Genomic DNA, 18,016 nt, shown 5'->3' with positions numbered 1-18,016 from the left:
ACACTCGCTTATTCCTCTCTTTCCAAACGCGTCAGAATATTGCAAGGGGAATGAGGGACATAGTCTTTCTCTTCTCCTTTTTTGCCTGAATCCCTTTCCAGGCCTAGAGTTTCCCTCCCACAGAGTTTGCGATAATCTACCTTTGTCCAATAAGAATCGACGACATATTCCAGAGATTCATTGTCCAAGCACAGTGAAGGAGGATGTGCTCAACAGATTCTGCCTCAGCCATGCAAAGGGAACATGTGTCGGCTACTGAAAAATCCCATCTTTGCAAATTATCCATAGTCAAAACTTTGCTGTGGGTAGCCTCCCATGCAAGGAAGGCAACTTTTGTGGGGCTGCTGTCTTCCAAATTTGAGTCCAAGGGAAATTAAAGTTGTTTGACTCCAAAGGGAAGAGCTTCCTGTAGAAGGATCTAATAGTGAAGGCCCCCTTCTCTTCTAAGGCCCAAATAGGAAGATCAGTGCTATTATGGTGTTGGAAGCTGTAAAGAAAGGAAGTCCATGTGTTGGTTGAGTTCCCAATCTTCCACATTTCTAAGGAAGGGGGTATTTCAAAAGAGCCCCTGATCTAAGGTTTGGAGGTTTTGATTGACGCAGGCGTCTCTATCGCATGCCAAGTTATAGATGGCTGGTAATAAGGCACTAAGAGCTTCTTGATTGCTCCACAAGTCATGCCAAAAATAAATGTTGCCTCCCCTCCCACACTTGAAACCTGATCCGATAAGCAAAATCGTTCCAGCCTTTCCTGATGAAATCCGTGTGGTCCTCTGTTAGTCTGGGAGATCCAATCATTATATTCAAGCCCATATTTCATAGCACTGATTCCCCGCCAAAGGCGGTCTTTCTCAATCATGAATCTTCGTAACCATTTCTATAACATGGCTTTATTGAATATATGGAAGAACTTCAAATCCAAGCCTCCTAAATGAAAGGGTTGTTTCACCATGCTCCATTTGACGAGGTGAAATTTGAATTCCATCTCGAAGCTCTCCCAAAGAAACCTCCTTTGAATTTGCTCAAGTCTCTTGGCAATTGAATTTGGTAGGGGAAGGAGAGATATGAAGTAAATAGGGAGATTTGTCAAGGTGCTTTTGACGAAAGTGAGTTTGCCACCTTTTGATAAGAAATTCTCTTCCATCAAGCCAACCGTTTTTTGAATTTTTCATTGATGGAATCTGCACTCCTTAATCTTTCAATTTGGCTCTGATAGGTAGCCCAGGGTAGTTAATAGGGAAAGTACCCATTTTGCAGCCCAGAAGGCCAGCAAGGAGAGGCCCATCTGCATTTTCTCCAACTAGAATGATTTCACTTTGTCCAAGGTTACCTTTCAAACCCGAAACCGCCTCAAACCTTGCCAAGATACATCTCAGATTCAGAATGTGGAGAGGGTCACTCTCACAAAAAAATGGTAGTGCCATTAGCGAAGTGGAGTGTGTGACCTCCATAGACCTATCATGGTTTTGCTAACATGAGGCTTAGCACGTCCATCACCACGATGAACGAAAAGGGCGATAGAGGGTGCCCTTGTCTTAGACATCTGGAAGAGTGGAAGAAAGCAGTGGGGTGCCCATTGATTAGCACCAAGAATCTTGGTTTGTTGATAGAATGAGCGATCCAACTATACCAATGCTCCCTAAAACTCATTCCGGATAGCGAAGAGAAGGAAGTTCCAGTTGATGTGATTGAAAGCTTTCTCCATGTCAAGTTTGCACACCACCCTGTTTTTATTCTCTCTTAATAAGTAGTCATTTTATTTATAATAAGTATTTTATATATATGGAAAATTGTATATGCAAATGAAAAAAGAAATAATTATACATGCCTTAGCTCCTCTACCACAAGTAGCTAGCATCTAAAAATATTCACTACTTAAATGTTCCTACCTCACAACCCTCCTTGGGCTCCTCCCTCCCACCTCTCTTGCCAAATTGAAATTCAAATAGTGAATTGGAATCCTAGTTTCATGAATTAAGAACCATATCGAATGGTACAATATTTGAAATTTTGATTCTGAATGATATGCATATATGTAAGACAAATAAAGTAATGAAATACATTGAAATTTTAACAAATATGGATTGATCATGTTGCCATAGTTGTCAATTTGAGATTCGAATTGTGAAATGAAATTCCAATTTTGGGAATTGAGAATCAAATTGAATCATAAGATTCGGTAGAATTTCCTAAGTCAATTCTAAATAACATGCATACATTGATATATAAACAACAAGCAAAATAATAAAATACATTTAAATTTTGATTATTCAAAAAATCTTATTCCATGTGCATGCTTTCTCTAAACAAATGAAAAGTAAGAGGATGAGTTAGGTATACTAATAAAATAATGAACTTCATTTTGTTTAAGTGAAGGAATCAATAAAAAATAATAAAAAATTGAACTTTTGAAGTTTATCAACCATTATAGAGAATAATATTTCATGCATATTCTTTCTTAGGTTAAGAAGGAAAAAAATTAATTAACCTAAGAAAGTGATAATAATTGAAAAACTACTAAAAAGCTAACTTTTGAATCTTAACAACACAACGGAACAATAGTACATCACCTTAGCCAGTGAGTAGTCTTCCCCTTCTTCTCAATGGTTGAACAATATACTCCTAGAGTGAAGAATGGTTTTGTGAAGGTGACATGAGACCTAAAGTTCTATTTTCTTCTCTTTTTAAGCACAAAATTGATCTAACCATTCCACTACTATCAAGTAAGCACTAATTGATCTAACCATTCCACTTCTATCAAGTAAGCACAAAATTGATCTAACTATTCCGCTTCTATCAAGTATAAAGTTAACCTAGTTTTTATGAAATTCTTAACAAGTTATGTGACTCAAAAGCACCAACTCTTAGGAGTTCAAGACAAAAAATAAGGTAATGATCCAAGTTTAAAAAATTAAAATTTATGTTTATGGTGTAAGTTTAACATGTTCAAAAATAAGAACATGTGTATGCTTTTTTTGGAAAACATAAGGAGATTAATCAAGGGAAAAAATTTGAACTTTATGGCTTTTTAGGGAATGCAAAATTTCGAACTTTATTGTGTTCAATAAGAAAGAAATCATTTTTAATGAAAGGGCTTACAAGAAGAGAAAGTGAATAAAAAGCATAAACAAAATTTATTAAATTTATGTGCATAAGAGCATAAGAAAGGCCTCTTTATGGCCTCCAAAACCCCAATTCTAATTTCTTGTGATTTTGAATTAAAAAATAGGGTAAGAGACACTAACCTCAGACAAGGACCTCCTTTGAGGTTTTAATAATCCCAAGGACCTCCTCTGAGATTTGAGAAATTCCATAGACCTCCTTGAGGTTTGCCTAAAAGAAAAGCCTATCCTTATATTTGACAAAAGAAAATATTTTGAGGGGTATTAGTGTCCCAAACACTAACACATTCATTAAATGCATGGGTAGATATATAGATTAATTGCCTATTTTGTTTAAAAGATATCCTAAATGGGTCAATTTAATTGTGTATTCTTCTTTCAAAATCACATGCATTCTAAGCTAAATGCTATTATATGATAGGGTGATAAAAACATTTTTTTGTAATAGTGTTGCTTGCATTCTTGGCAACCTTACAAACATGCATGCCAAATACGACATGATGCTCATTTGGGTCCCACATATCAGGCTTGAGTGATGATTTTATATGACCCAAAAGAGCATTATTTTGGATTCCTAATGCAATGTTTGTAGAGTTCTCTGTAAGGCTATTTTCGTTTTTGTCGCTTATTTAGATATTGATTAGTCAAATTGAATGATGAAAATAAATAATAAATAGTAAAAAAAAACAAATTGTATATTTCTACAATTTATTCTTTTTTTGTCCCAACTTATTTTTTTTATAATAATATGTAAACATATGTATTGCATAGTGCTTATCAAATTAAATTGTCAAAAATCCCATGTATCGTATCGGCCTCTATTAGTGTAAAAAACTAATAAAAAAATCAGACCTTTTAATCTGGAGGGTGAAGAAGGCAGCATTCCAACATAAAGTTTACCCACCACTTTTGTTCTCTTCTCAAGACTGGTTTTCTTTCTCCACCTCTAGTTTTCTTCTGATCTTCTTCAATTCCAGAAAAGAGATGTGCAGAATAAGAAGGCCAACATACTTCTGTTTTCTTTCTTGGAGGACAGCACGCATAAAAAAAATTTGAAGGTTATTATTATAAAATAAGTGTTTTTAATGCTTTAAGTTGGGTTTTAGAGGAGTTGGTTCTGACTGGATCTGAGGCATTTCAGAAATGCACGATTTATGCCATTCAATTTGATACACAATTCACCTTCAATTAACAGCCTTATGCAATTCTTCCATACAATTTGAGCTGAGAACATGGTTCAAAATCGCGGTTGCGGGTAAGTGGTAACATCGCGTAACGGCCGCGGGTGTCATGGGACGCGGGGAGACGCGAGTGTTATGTAACGGGAAGCGAGCGTAACAGTCGTGAAATTTACCACCGCCATTACTAGAGCCACTACCACTACTACTAGAGCCACCGCCCTGTTCATAATAATTACCACTTCCACCAGTTCTTGCCCTAAATCTTTGCCTCTCTTCCCATTCTTGTTGTGCTCATATGCTTTTTTGTCAAGCAAATATCATTGTTTTCTCATATGAATCTTCTTTGTCGCTCAAATTTTCAAAATCTCCTCTAATTTGAGCTTCTACTTCCTTTTGCCTTTTTTGTTTGTCTTTCTTCTACTTTGCATATTGTTGTAGATGTTTCATCATTTCTTCTCTCACAGCATGGTTACATTTGGACACGAAGACATCTGACCATCTTTATGTGCCAAGTGTTGTTTTAGTCATGTAATTCCTCCTTTAATTGTCTTTCTGCATAATTTACATATGACAACATGTCTACTACCTTCCACTGGCGTAGCAAAATGCCCGTCAATGCCTTCACTAGGTAGCTCTTCACTTCCTTTTTTATCACGCGACATCTTGGTGCTTGATTAGATGACTTCTACACAAGTAAAAATGAAAAAGTTATCGTCCTTATACAATAAATTAAGAATAAAATTGTACGTAATTAATTAATTAGTTAATTACATAACAATATTACATAAATGATGGATTAAATTTAAACTTTAAGTTGCTAACTATTAAAAATTTTAATTGATTTATACATATATCATATGATAATTTATATTACAATTTACAATTTAAGAAAATAAATATAGAATTGTAGATCTTACAATTTAATTATTTAAAAGGTAGTGTACTTGAGTCACTTGATTGATTGTGTAGAAATTAGGACTTATTATAAATTGTAGATCTAATATTAAATTATTAATTGTCAAGGTATTTAAAAAAATAAATATGTAGAATATTATTAATAATTTTTTTACTAAATTATTAATTATAAAATATAAATCTGTACTCTTAACTCTCTAAGTAACTCTATAGATATTATATTTTATACTAATTTTTATTTTAAGTAATAAATTCTACTTATAAAATCATTTACAAATTTACATACATAAAATAAAATAAAAGTAATTAAATAATAAGTATAAACTGAAATTATAAAATAAACTAAATTATTAATGTATAATAAATTAGTAATTACTAATTATTAGGTTACACAATAGCCTACACCAGAACTGTATGGTATATAATAGACTAATAGTGTAATCTGTAATAGCTATTAGGTGGAGGCTCCAAGCCTTCTTGTTGGCTGCTGCTTTAAATATATATTTTTATCAAAAAGATAAGGAAGACTGGATGAACCAATGAAGTCAGAACAAGACATACCCACTTTCGACAATGGCTGAAGCTGCAAAATGCGAATGGAGAGCTGCAAGCCTCCAAATCCTCAAATCGAAGCTGATTTTTGGAGCTGCTAGCCTGCGAATGGAGCTGACCTGCAGAGCACAGCTTCAAGCGACAAATCGAAGCTGATTTTGGGGGTTTCAAAGCTTCAGATCAGTGGATCTAAGTTGAATGAAGGAGACGAAGAGGGAAAGAGGGAACTCAGCAAGTCAGCCATCCTGCGGAGCACAGCTTCAAGCAACAAATTGAAGCTGATTTTGGGGGTTTTGAAGCGTCAGATCAGTAGATCTAAGCTGGACGAAGGACACGAAAAGAAAAAGAGGGAGCTCAGCCAAGTCAGCCGACCTGTGGACTTGAGGAACACAACGTCAAAGTTCAAACAACAAATCAAAGGCTTCGAAGATGCTTTTTGGTTGTTTGGAGGCTTCAAATCAGGAGATCTAAGCTGGACGATGGAGAAACACACAAAATGGAGCAGATTCGAGGAGATAAGGTATGGTGTAGGGGGCTGACGGCAGCTGTAATGTGGCGTAACGGCTGTTACGGGCCGTAATGTAAGTATAACGGCCATTACGCAGGTGAATTTTCTGCTCACCGCATTAGTGGACTGTAACAGTATCGGAGGCCTGATTTCCTGTTACGTAACGGCCGTTATTTAATACCATGTCTGAGAATAGCACTATTCTAACAACTATCAACTATGGTCCTCTTAACAAAAAGGGAAAAAAAAAAAAACTGTTCAAGGCCATCAGTAGCATTTTCTCCATTATTGAAGTGTTTTATCTTTATCTTTTTTAATTTCTTTCCAAATTAGGCTTCAAGTGGAAGGGAGTTCCAACTAAGGAGTATAGATAATGGGTCATTTCGAGTTGCACTTCGATAATAATAATATATTTAGGAGAGAGGGAAGCTAGAGTTTGACCATAGCATCATTCTCATCTATGGCAGATTGTCTATTAGTTGGAGCTATTTTTATCTCTTTGACCTTTGTCTTCTTTCACTAGGTTTCTATTGCAAGATGTTTAATGTTTACGTTTTTCTCCCCTAACCAATTCTCTTTACCTGCTTTGCTCACTTCTTGTGATACTAGTTTTGGTTTTTATGATTGGAGGTGTGCAATTGGTCGGTTTGGGTAATTCAGTTAATTAACAGAATTAACTGAAAAAGGTCTATTAAGAATTTTCCAAGATTGAACTGACCGTATTAGACATATTAACCGAACATTACCCGACCGAGCCGAATTTTCAGTTAATTCGGTTAACCAAATTTGGTCGAACCAGATTTCAATTGATACTCAACTTATTGATTTTCAAAAATCATTTCTATTGCATCCATGTTTCTATTTGTGACAAAGTACAATCACTAAGGATGCAATATTATCTTTAACAAATTGCAGACTTAAATACTTGATGAAAGAAATGATACCATTAATCCAAGGTTGAAGACTCCAAGCTTTGAGAGTTTTTATTTTGGGTCTTTAGAGATGAGATCAATGATCATGAGCACGACTCACAAGAGTAGGGGAAGGGGAAGTTAGCCAAGCGCTGAGCGGCAACTGCCACGGCAAGGAGGGCGACGGCAAGGGTGAGAGCCTTGAGGCGACAGCTAGGGCGACGACAAGGGTGAGGGCTGCAAGGCGACGGCAACCTGGTCTGGCGACGGCAAGTGTGACTAGAACCTGGTCTGGTAACGGCAAGAGCAAGGGCTGCGATTCGCGAGAGGACTTAGGTGACGGCAAGGGTGAGGGCTGCAAGGCGACGATAACCTACTTTGGCAACGGCAAGGGCAATTGGGCAAATACTCGAGGCTGTAAATTGGAAATTTGGAATTGAAGTATGGAACCCTAAATTTAAAATCTAAATGATAACTGGTTAGAGCTAATTTATATAAATTATATATAATTATTAATTATTACTAATATATAATTCGGTTAACCGAAATTAGATAATTCTCAAACCGAGCCTAAAACTGAAAATCGATTTTTACCTAAAATCAAAATCAAACAGAGCCGAACCGACTGAATTGACTCAGTTAATTTGGGTAATTTGGTTTTCACCGAATTGTGCTCACCCCTAGTTATGATGGAAGGGGTTGGCCACTAAAAAAATCCGGACCAATGGCACATGCTTGAATCTGAGATTGGAGAAGGCAGGCTTACGGTGCTCTGTTTAAATGTTAGAAACTAATCATTTGTGGAACAAGTGAGTTAGGGTTATGGCAACGGCAGCACAGTGGGTTTATGAACGCCATTTCTTCTGTGGCTGTTTGAATGACCAGAAGACATTTGGGAAGTTCTGCTGCTGGGTGAAACACATATCGATGTGTTGGAGAAATTTTTTGGAATTGTGTTAAGGTCTAATGGTAAGGGGTATTTTATTTTGCCCATGGGGGCTGAAAAAGATTCAACGGTGGGAGTTTGCTCGTTGAAGTTATTTGTGCGAGCGGAATCTGAAAATAAATATGATGCCAAGCTGGTGTTGGGTAAGGGAGATAGCGATTGTAATGAGTTGGTGAAAAGGATTAATGAGCCAGAAATTGCAAGGAAGGTGATCAGTTCTGTATATGTGGTCGATTTATGTGGATCCAGTGTGGTGCTTAAGTGGCTAGAAAGCAGGTAGGTGGGCAGTTAAGGTATTAGGTTCATGTAAGCAGGAAGGGGATGCTGCTTGTGGGCCTGGAGCTTTCATGGATTGTTGTAGGCCTGGAGTGATTAATAGCACTTTGGTTCTAGGCTGCAATTTGAGTGGACTGAACCCAACAGTGGGTGAGGCCTAACAAGTGTGTGAAATAATAAATTAGAAAGAGGGATATAGGCCCAAGGGCCCGAAGTCACTACAAGTTGGTTGGGTGGCAACTGAATCAAATTCAGGCCCACGATGCTTTTTTGGCGCAAGGATCCACCTAGGAGTTCAATGAAACAGGCTTCTAACTTTGCTGTTGGGTCTTCATTGAAACAAAGACAGGAGTTGGAGCTGGGCTTTGTCAGTTTTGCGGCAGATTTGATTCTGGGTTGTAAGACATATGAGGAGATCTAGTACGGGTGAAAGGTAGTGACACATAATGAGAAGGGAAGTGATTGTGTGGAGTCATCCAATTGATTGCTGGTTAATGGCATGTCCTTGGATCTAAGGGATTTGCTCATTGAGGGTTTGATGAAGGTTCAGGGAAATCAGAATCAAGATTGACAATAGCTGGTTTCTGAGGATACTCTGCTGATATTGTAGTTGTGTGATGGGTGCTGCTGGTGCTTGAATGTGGCCTGTTTTAGGTCAAACTTTCTACAGGTAGGTATTGAGACATGAAAGTGTTTGGTGAGAGTCGGTTGACTCTGATTATGCAGACAACGAAATCTAAAGATGAATTATGATGGTAGTTTTTACCATTGAAGAGAGCCGGGCAGTTATGAAAGATGTTTCAGGCGATAAGGCTAGTGCAGGAGTTAAGTTTAAGGTTAAAAAGAAATGAGGTGACATATCTGACAATGAAAGTAATTGTAATTGCAAGTTTGCACGTGTTAGTGGTCTGTTATTGGTTGAATTTGATGAAAAATGTGGGTACATCTCAGATGCTTCAGATTTCATGGCTGATATGTCTGGCATCACCAACTCTGCTGGAAGATTTAGATGGCATTCCTATTTTTGAATCTGATGGGATGGTTGCGATGAAGAAGAGAATGTTCACAAATGGGGATGTTATCTTGACTACTGTTGGTAAGGATATTGATGCTCTACGACTGATGGATAAGATGGGAGTAAGGTTGGTTGATCTTTGAGGAAATGCAGTTCGGTTAGATGGTGAGGGGGCATAGTTTTATTATCTTGTCTTTCTTAGTGTCCTCTTATTTTTTGGTTTTTTCTTGTGAGTACTTGTTCACCTTTTCATGTTTCACTCCATTCTCTATATCGACAAATATCTTCTGTTATTTCTTAAAAAATAAAAAGGAAATTGACTGCCCTTAAACAGCAGCAAAATTATAAGTGAATGCATAAATATAATTAGTGCCATTAGCATGAGCTTTTCCTTTTGTGTATCCCAAAAAGGTTTTCATTATGTTTGTATACCACATTTTGATATCAGTCTTAATCACAATGAGATGGTTAGGCAACTTAATTTTCTACATGTTTGTGATTTAGATATTATTTTTTTTGAGAAGAATTACTCTTAACAAACTTTTTTTTTTTTTTTGGATATTATTCTGATTAAGTTACTAATGCATTAGTTCAGTATAAATAGTGTAATTCTTAAATTGTTTTTGTGGATTATATTTGGCTGATAGGACTGTACATTCAGTGTTTAAGGGCTTGTTTGGTACCATTTCTATCTGATGTTGACTGGTTTCAATGTGATGCAGTAAAAGAACTTGGGGGGTGACAATGTGTTTGTTTGCATTGCCATTTTTCAGATTATGTTATTGCTGACAATTGAGCTCTGGCTTTCTTTTGTTGTGACAACATGTTTAGTATTTTGTATCTGGAGCTCACTTTTCTAGATTAAATAATTTTGTACGCAGTTTTTTTAATGAAGAATAATTAACATAAAATTGAAATGTGATTTAAAACTTTTTCGTTGTCCTAATCGTATTTTCTTTGTCGTGTCTCTAATGTAATTTATTGATGTATTATTCAGATTTGTGTAAATTGCTTAGTACTTGGTGATGAAAAATTTTATCACGATTGACAGATGATAAGGTAATTAATTATTAGGGTAAAAGACACTGATCTCCCTTGGAGTTAGGCAAAAAGACAAGGACTTCCTTGAGCTTTCCAAAATCCCATTAACCTCTAAACTCTAAAGTTCCAAAAAAGCCACAAATCTCACCTGAGACTTGCCAGAAAGACACAAACCTTTACTTAAAAGTCTTGTCTTTTTGCAAAATACAAGTGGAGGTTTGTGTCTTTTTGACAAACCTCAGTGGAGGTTCTTGTGATTCTTGAGACCTTAGGGGAGGTCCTTGAGATTTTTAAAACCTCAGGGAGGTCCTTGTCTTTTTGCCAAATCTCAGGAGAGGTAAGTGTCTTTTGTCCTAATTGTTTTCTAGTTTGAGCACAAAAATGAATATGCAGATGATGCACTTAAGTAGGTTTTAATTTGTTTCAGTGTTTGAGGTCTTTGTCTTTTTGCCAAACCTCAGGGGAGGTCAGTTTCTTATGTCCTAATTGTTATCTAGTTTGAAGACAAAAATGATGCACATGATGCATTTAAGTAGGTTTTTAATTTGTTTCAGTTTTTGATATATAATCGAATGTGTTGCCAGTTTCCATCTTTTAGCTCCTAATTATTGTTTTCATAATTTTTTGACAATGATTTCAAATGTGCCTAAGATTCAGCGTTCTATTTCATAGAAGATGTTTTTTGATAATAGTTTTAAATGTTTTTTTAGTCCTTTTATTGTTCTATATTTGTTTATTTATATAAATATGCATCAAACTCTTGAATTGAAGTGTCACCAAATTCTTGAATTGATGTGTCATCCAGTTCTTGAATTGATGCATCATTTGTTCAGTTTTTTTTTTTTTTTGGGTGCAATGAAAATGGACTCAATATAAATACTAAAAGAAGCACTTTGGGAGAGGATTTCAGAGGTCACTGTTAACAGAAAATAATGCTGTTTTGACCAGATGTTAAATAATGGCTTCCCAGAATCTTCAATGTTATGGATGCCAGTTCTGTCCCATTCTTTTCATGTATTGGATATTAAACATAAACATAAACATAAACAAATATATTTCTTGAATGAAATGACCAATTCATGGTATTATTCTTCAATGTATTTGACATTTTATTTTTTTCATGGATGCTATATTTCAGTATATTCAATATCTAATTTTGTGTTGCATGCTTTTCACAGGGAATGAGCACGGAGATAAAATGTGAATGTCTTGATATTTTATGTGACGTTCTTCATAGATATGGGAATTTGTTGGCATCCGATCATGAACTTTTATTAGGTGCATTATTATCCCAATTGAGCTCCAATCATGCCTCTGTTAGAAAGAAGGCTGTGTCATGTATTGGTAAGTTCTGTTAAACTTGATAAATGTACTGATCATAATGTTTAGTATATAGTTCTTTAGCTGCCACACCTAGATATGAATGGAGGTCTTGAATAAGTGGAGAAGTGGGTGTATAACATTGCTAATTTCTTTCTCCTTCAGCTTCTCTTGCATCTAGTTTGACGGATGATTTGTTGGCAAAGGCAACTGTAGAAGTTGTTAGACTCTTGAAAAATAAGGGCTTAAAGCCTGAAATGACTCGCACTAACATTCAAATGATTGGAGCTCTGAGGTAAGTACTAAAAAAGTTTTCAAAAAAATTGCTAAACTATTTCCACTTTATTGACATTTTTTTTATAATAAATTAGTCAGTGAGTCACCTAGTTCTTCAAATTTCTTTGCTTGGATATATTCACTTTCTTAATATTTGTTCATTTTTATACAAATATTCACTTGTATGTATTCCTAGATTGAGGTTGCCTCTTTAAATAATTTGTTTTCTTTAAAAGAGAAATACGATGAATTGTGTGCAGTTGCAGACAAAAATTAAATTATGATTGTAAACAGTAGGAATTTCTCGTTAACCAAATCAAAGCTTTATAGACCACATCAAATCTATATTGAATGTATGCTTAAACTCTTATGACACATTTGGTTTGTGAAATGAAATGAGGAGAGGAATGGAATCAAGTTGGAATGGAATGGTTGTAGGAATGGGATGGAGTGAATTATTCCATTCTGATGCTTAACAAATCTCACACTGAGGCTTTCGCATTTTTACAAATGGCATGCCTTTTGCGCCTTTTTAGTTAAGGCTTGCACATTTTGGGTGTGTGATTCTCAAGTTAGATTCAGCTAGAAAATTTTAACTCTAGGTTTATATAAAAGGAATATCATAATATGAGTTGATTTCTAAAACTCTTAAAACTGAACCTTCCTACAATAAATGAGAGTTGTATCTTAGATCTTGAAAATAATTTGAATTTTGTAGTGTTGTAGCTATCTCGTCATGATTTAAGTAATGAACTCAAGTGAGCAATTTTTGAATGGCTAGCAAGTAGTTTGCAAATTGCATTTTATTTTTTTTCATGTTATATTCTTGATTTTTCTTAATTTTTATATATGTAATTTATTTACATAAAAATAAAATTATATTTTTTTTACATAAAAATAAAATTTTATTTCATGTAATTATATATGTAATTTGTTTGCATAAAAATAAAATTCTCAGAAGGCTTACGCCCCAACACCTTAAGGCTTATGCCTCACCTCTTAAGGGTTAAATGCCTCACCTTATGCCTTTGCCTTTTAGAACATTGCTTTGACATATCTTGAAAACAGCAACCCTTAAAACAGTCTGCACCGTAAGCCCAAAGAGAAGCTGAATATTGAATTGTGTCCCAAATAAATTCACTGATAATCTCTTCCCTTTAAAACTTCTAGCATTTCTTGCCAGCTAAATTTCCCACAGCACAGCCCGAAGAGTACATCTCCACATCCTTCTAGCATCCTTGCCTTTCCCAAGCCAGCAAAAGAAATAGTCAACATATTTTGCACTGAATTGGACAGACCCATAATTCTCCAGACACCCCAAAAAAGAGAGTTCCCCAATTTTCAAGCAGAAGAACGATGAATAAACAAGTGAGAGTCACAGCTAATTCTCCAAACTCTACCATCAGGTCCATCACTCTTATTGTTGGAGATATTGGAACTCTTCAGTAAAATGAGTAAAGAATACAGCTCCTGCACCTCTCTATCATTTAAAAATCCCTTCTAAAGTGAAAGCCCCTAGAAAAGGAAACCCTCATAGAAAAGAGGAAATCACAGCATTATGATGGGAAGAGAGGCGATATAACCCAGCAAAGGATAGTGGAGGGAAATGGGAGGGAGCTGGAAGTTTCTTGCCTCTTCTTTGCTGATGATACCATGATCTCATGTGAGGTGGAAGCTTAGAAAATCCTTAATTTCAGATGCTTACTTCTCTGTTTGGAAGCAATCTCTGATTTAAAAGTCATTGGGAAGAGTGATCTCATTTGCTGTGGAAATGTGAATAATAGCAATTTCTTGGCACTTTTTTTTTTTTTTTTTTTTGATGAACTACCTTGGGCTCCCTCTTGTGGCAAAATTGAAGGAAAAATTATTTGGGACCTTACTGTCAAAAAATTTGAAAAATATTGGCTGGTTGGAAGCACAAGTGCCGTAGAGTGACCTATGTTAAACTTCTCAGATTACTTTGTGTCCTTCTTCCCTATTCCTTGTTCTGTGGCCAAAAGATTGAAGTATCTCTTCATTTCTTTAGGCGAAATAAGGGGCAGGTTCTTGAGTTGCATTTGGTTAAATGGGTGGTTCTCTGGCAACCAATCCCAAGAGGTAACTTGGGTCTCAGTTCTCTCCCTGTTGTCAAGGCCCTCATGGGTAAATGGGTGTCATGATCATGAATGAGAAGGAATTTCTTTGGAGAAGGTTATTGCTTTATGGGTGCACATCTAGAGAGCCCAGGCAGTCCTATAGGGTTAGTGTTTGGAAGCTATTAGGAATGTGTAGGATGATTTTTTCACCCTCACTCACTTCCATGTTAGAAAAGGGAACAACAGTTTGTTTTGGCATGATGATGCGGCTCATCACTCTGAGTTCTCAATGTTAGGTAATTTTTAATCTTACTTGCAACAAAGATGCTTTTCTGAGTATTTATGTGGACTGCTTCGTTAATGGGACTACTTAGAACATCCTCTTTGTTAGAAATGTCCATGGCTGGGAGTTAAAATCATTTTATTTTTTTGTTTTTTGTTTTTTTGTTTTTTGTTTTTGTTGCTGTGTCTGTTCTTTCAAGATGGAACTGGGTCACTGATTCACTGCTGAATCTGTGGGCAAGAAATCTAGGCTTGGGAGGGTATTTAGGGAAAGCAAAAAAAAAAGAAGAAGCTTTTTCTACCGTCTTCTGGATTGCCTGGACATAAATAAATGCTAGAGCTTTTGAAGGAACATCTACCACAATCCTCAGGGACAGTTGGCTTATTACTATGCTTTCATGCTGGTTCAATCTGCAGTGCATGCTGGAAACATTTCATTTTAGATCTCTTGGATATGCTGTCGCACTGTTGATCCATCTTTTTTTTTTTGTCTGCCTATTTTCTTGTTTGTAAATGGGTGACACCCCCTTGGTGCCCTTTTTATGAATTTACTCTTTGCTGATAAAAAAATCCAAGCATGAGATAAAAAAAAAAGAAAACCATAATAGCAAAGGGAAAACGAATGAGATGTTCTTTGTAGAAAAACTCGCTATCAGATTTTTAGATTGTGCACCTCCACGGAGATGTATTTGCAGTGTGCAAATAGTTCACCCAGGCCTCCATCTTATCTTGGAGCATTAGCTTCAAATCACCAATGGAAAAGAAGTTATGTATATCAGTGAGTCATGGTCATTGTCCCCACTATCTCCTTTATTTTTCTCTACCTTGTGATGAGCAATTGAGAAAATAAGAGTGATCAGATTAAAGTTTACAGACCACCATAATATGTTGTTATCTTTGACTCTATCAACTGAAGAAGAAGGTGGCTGCCCAGTTAGAATCCAGTCGCAACTCAAGCCTTTGTGGCATATGCCTATGGAAATGGAAGAAATTTGGAAGGTAATATTGTCCAAACGAGGCTCTGTCTTTGGTTGAGACTGAATCAGTTGTCCAATGTCTGATTTGGTAGGAGGGAATGAGAGGCATTTTAGCAGGGAAAATGAGCACTGTTGATTCACTGGGTAAAGATAAAATTTTGTTCTTGTGAAAACTCTTACAAAAATTATTAAATATTAAACACTAAAAATTAAAAAATTAAGTATTATGAAAGGAAATATTAAACAACAAATAATTCAAATTAAAGCTTGCAATATTGAAACAATTGAGGGTTTGTCTTTATTCAGAAGCTATTTAGGCTCATCATATTACAGACCTTCACTATTCCTTGATGTATTTTGTTTATAACATTTTAGTTTTAAATCTTGCTTTATCATGCCTACTAATAGTTTCTAAAGTTTCAAAAAATAATTCCATGCTTTATGCTTAATTTCCTTCATTTTTTAAAATTGAAATTGAAATTGACAGCAACATTGAAATTTCTATATATTTGAAGCCTAAAAAATTTGGTTGAGATCCAAATTTAAGACCTTAAAACTGTGGAACAGCATTGCTGAGAAGGAGAAAAGAACCTCCTTTGTTGGGCTTCTTTGTTACAAATGGCTGTTTTAAAGATTCTCTGTTGGTGGCCCAAGTTCCTTGAGCCCATTCCAGGATTGAAAAAATTTTTGAGGCCTTTACAATTTGTACTACAGCTCACATCCTGCAACACTGTACCCCCAAATCTATCCTAACCGGCCAAGCCAAATATGACCTATTGCTTTTAAAATCAGGCCAAAAAGCCCTAGTGCCCTCGCAGCCCTTCTTTGTGCCATTAGAATCAAGAAACCTTCGTTTATTGTGTTCTACCGCAGCCCTGAAGCCGTAACCAAACTCTGCCAATTGGGCAACACTACCACAAATCCACATCGACTCTAGCCACAAACCTTATCAGTTATCGACCCTGCACATACTTCCTTTCTTTAAATTGTTTCACCTTGAAACAGGAGAGATTCAAATCTTTAGGAGCTCCCGTAATTGATTTACAAAAATGCTCCAGTGATGTCCTTTCAGACCTCCAGGAACAAAGATTGAACACCTTTTACCATTTGAACTCAGCTGCAAAACCCAATCACATAGGTCTGACTGCCCCCGAGTAGTCGAACTGTCAGGATATTCTCCAAGAACAAAATTTCCCGTTTGATTCCAAACTGAACCTTAATCATGGGACAATCTACCTGATGCCTTACCAAAGTTTTCTCACACATAATGATGAATTCCTTACCCACCCTAAAGCCTCAGATTGAAGTTTTTTCCTTCAATCTGGTCTGTACACTAAATATCTCATTTCCTCGTAGCGGGTAGCTGAGAGAGGCTTTGGGCATTTGAGACACCATTTTTGGTGTGCTTGAAATGAACAGAACGAGATTTTTCCTTTTACATCTCTGGGTGCAGCAAAAGAATTTCCGAGTAGCTTTTGTAAACAAGCATAACTTCCTTTCTTTTGTTCCCTAGCCTTGAACTTGCTTATTTTTAGTGCTCCTGTTTCTTGCTCCTTTTCTTTGGATTTTTTTTTTTGGGGGGGGGGGGGGGGTTCTTTGGATTTAATTTCTTTAGAAATTTCAATGATAGGGAAGTGGAGCAAGCTCATTTTGTGGAGGTTCTTGGTCCCTTCACTCATTTGGGTAAGCTCATGTTGTGCTAGAAACAGGTTTACTCAAATTGCAAGCCCATTTCAATTCACATTGGTATTAGGTTTTCTGCACAATAAACACATATAAATCTTAACAAATGTAGAAATCCTTATCAAATTGACTTGAAGTCTTGAACTGAGATATATGCATTACATCCAATAAAAAGTTCAACTATCTAAACAACATAGTATTCTCAACCCTCATTTCCTTTTCATTATACATAATATTAACATTTGTTTCATAATCCATATTCACATCGTGCACAATTAACATTCATAGCATCAGCATGCACAACATTCTCCCCCTTTGACAATGATAAAACTAGCTCAAATGTTATTCAAAAGTAAAATATTTCCAGGTTAAAGGGAGTAAACCCAACAAGCATATGTACTCAAACCTTCATTGCATGTACATCCACATTTGTGCATATATGCACGTCTGTGTGTTTATGCGTATGCATCCACATTGTGTGTTTATGTGTAAGATGATGTTTAGTTTGATTGTTGATTTGTATCATGAGCCTTCCCTCCTTTATTTGAATAATTAAACAAAATTTATATGGGTTGTTTTGAGAACATGATCCTATTGGTCAGTTTCTGTGCAGTGTGTGTTCGATCATTGGTTCCACTTTTGTTTCAAAGGAAAGCTACTTATTTGAGGGATTGCTTATTGTTTCATTTGTTTATGTTATGATTGTGAACTTCATTCTGCTAATAAGCTGTGGCATGGCTGTGATGCAGTCGTGCTGTTGGATATCGTTTTGGACCCCATCTTGGAGATGCTGTTCCTGTGCTAATTAATTATTGCACAAGTGCATCAGAGAATGACGAAGAACTGCGGGAGTATAGCTTGCAGGTATTAAATTTATTCAGATTCTTCTTTTTGTAGTTTTGATTATATTTTCCCCTTATTCTTTGAACCAACTGAT

General features: G+C 36.0%; 1 protein-coding gene across 2 annotated transcripts in view; it reads left to right on the top strand.

Annotated features, from left to right (window-relative positions):
- Positions 1–18,016, top strand: part of LOC131163327 (cullin-associated NEDD8-dissociated protein 1) — a 91,841-nt gene that overhangs the window by 26,609 nt on the left and 47,216 nt on the right. Inside the window, exons 1-4 of one of the 2 annotated variants that reach the window (XM_058119899.1) lie at positions 43–6,374; positions 11,645–11,810; positions 11,952–12,081; positions 17,829–17,943. In XM_058119899.1, the coding sequence (XP_057975882.1) occupies positions 11,648–11,810; positions 11,952–12,081; positions 17,829–17,943 (408 nt within the window). In that variant the 5' untranslated portion in view covers positions 43–6,374; positions 11,645–11,647. Of the gene's footprint in view, positions 1–42; positions 6,375–11,644; positions 11,811–11,951; positions 12,082–17,828; positions 17,944–18,016 lie in introns of those variants that run through there. The other variant, XM_058119898.1, reaches the window with a different exon arrangement.

The sequence above is a fragment of the Malania oleifera genome, chromosome 9 (genome assembly GCF_029873635.1).
Source record: "Malania oleifera isolate guangnan ecotype guangnan chromosome 9, ASM2987363v1, whole genome shotgun sequence".
NCBI lineage: Eukaryota > Viridiplantae > Streptophyta > Magnoliopsida > Santalales > Ximeniaceae > Malania > Malania oleifera.
The sequence above is the reverse complement of the archived record's forward strand: the minus strand, read 5'-3'. Positions and strand labels throughout refer to the sequence as shown.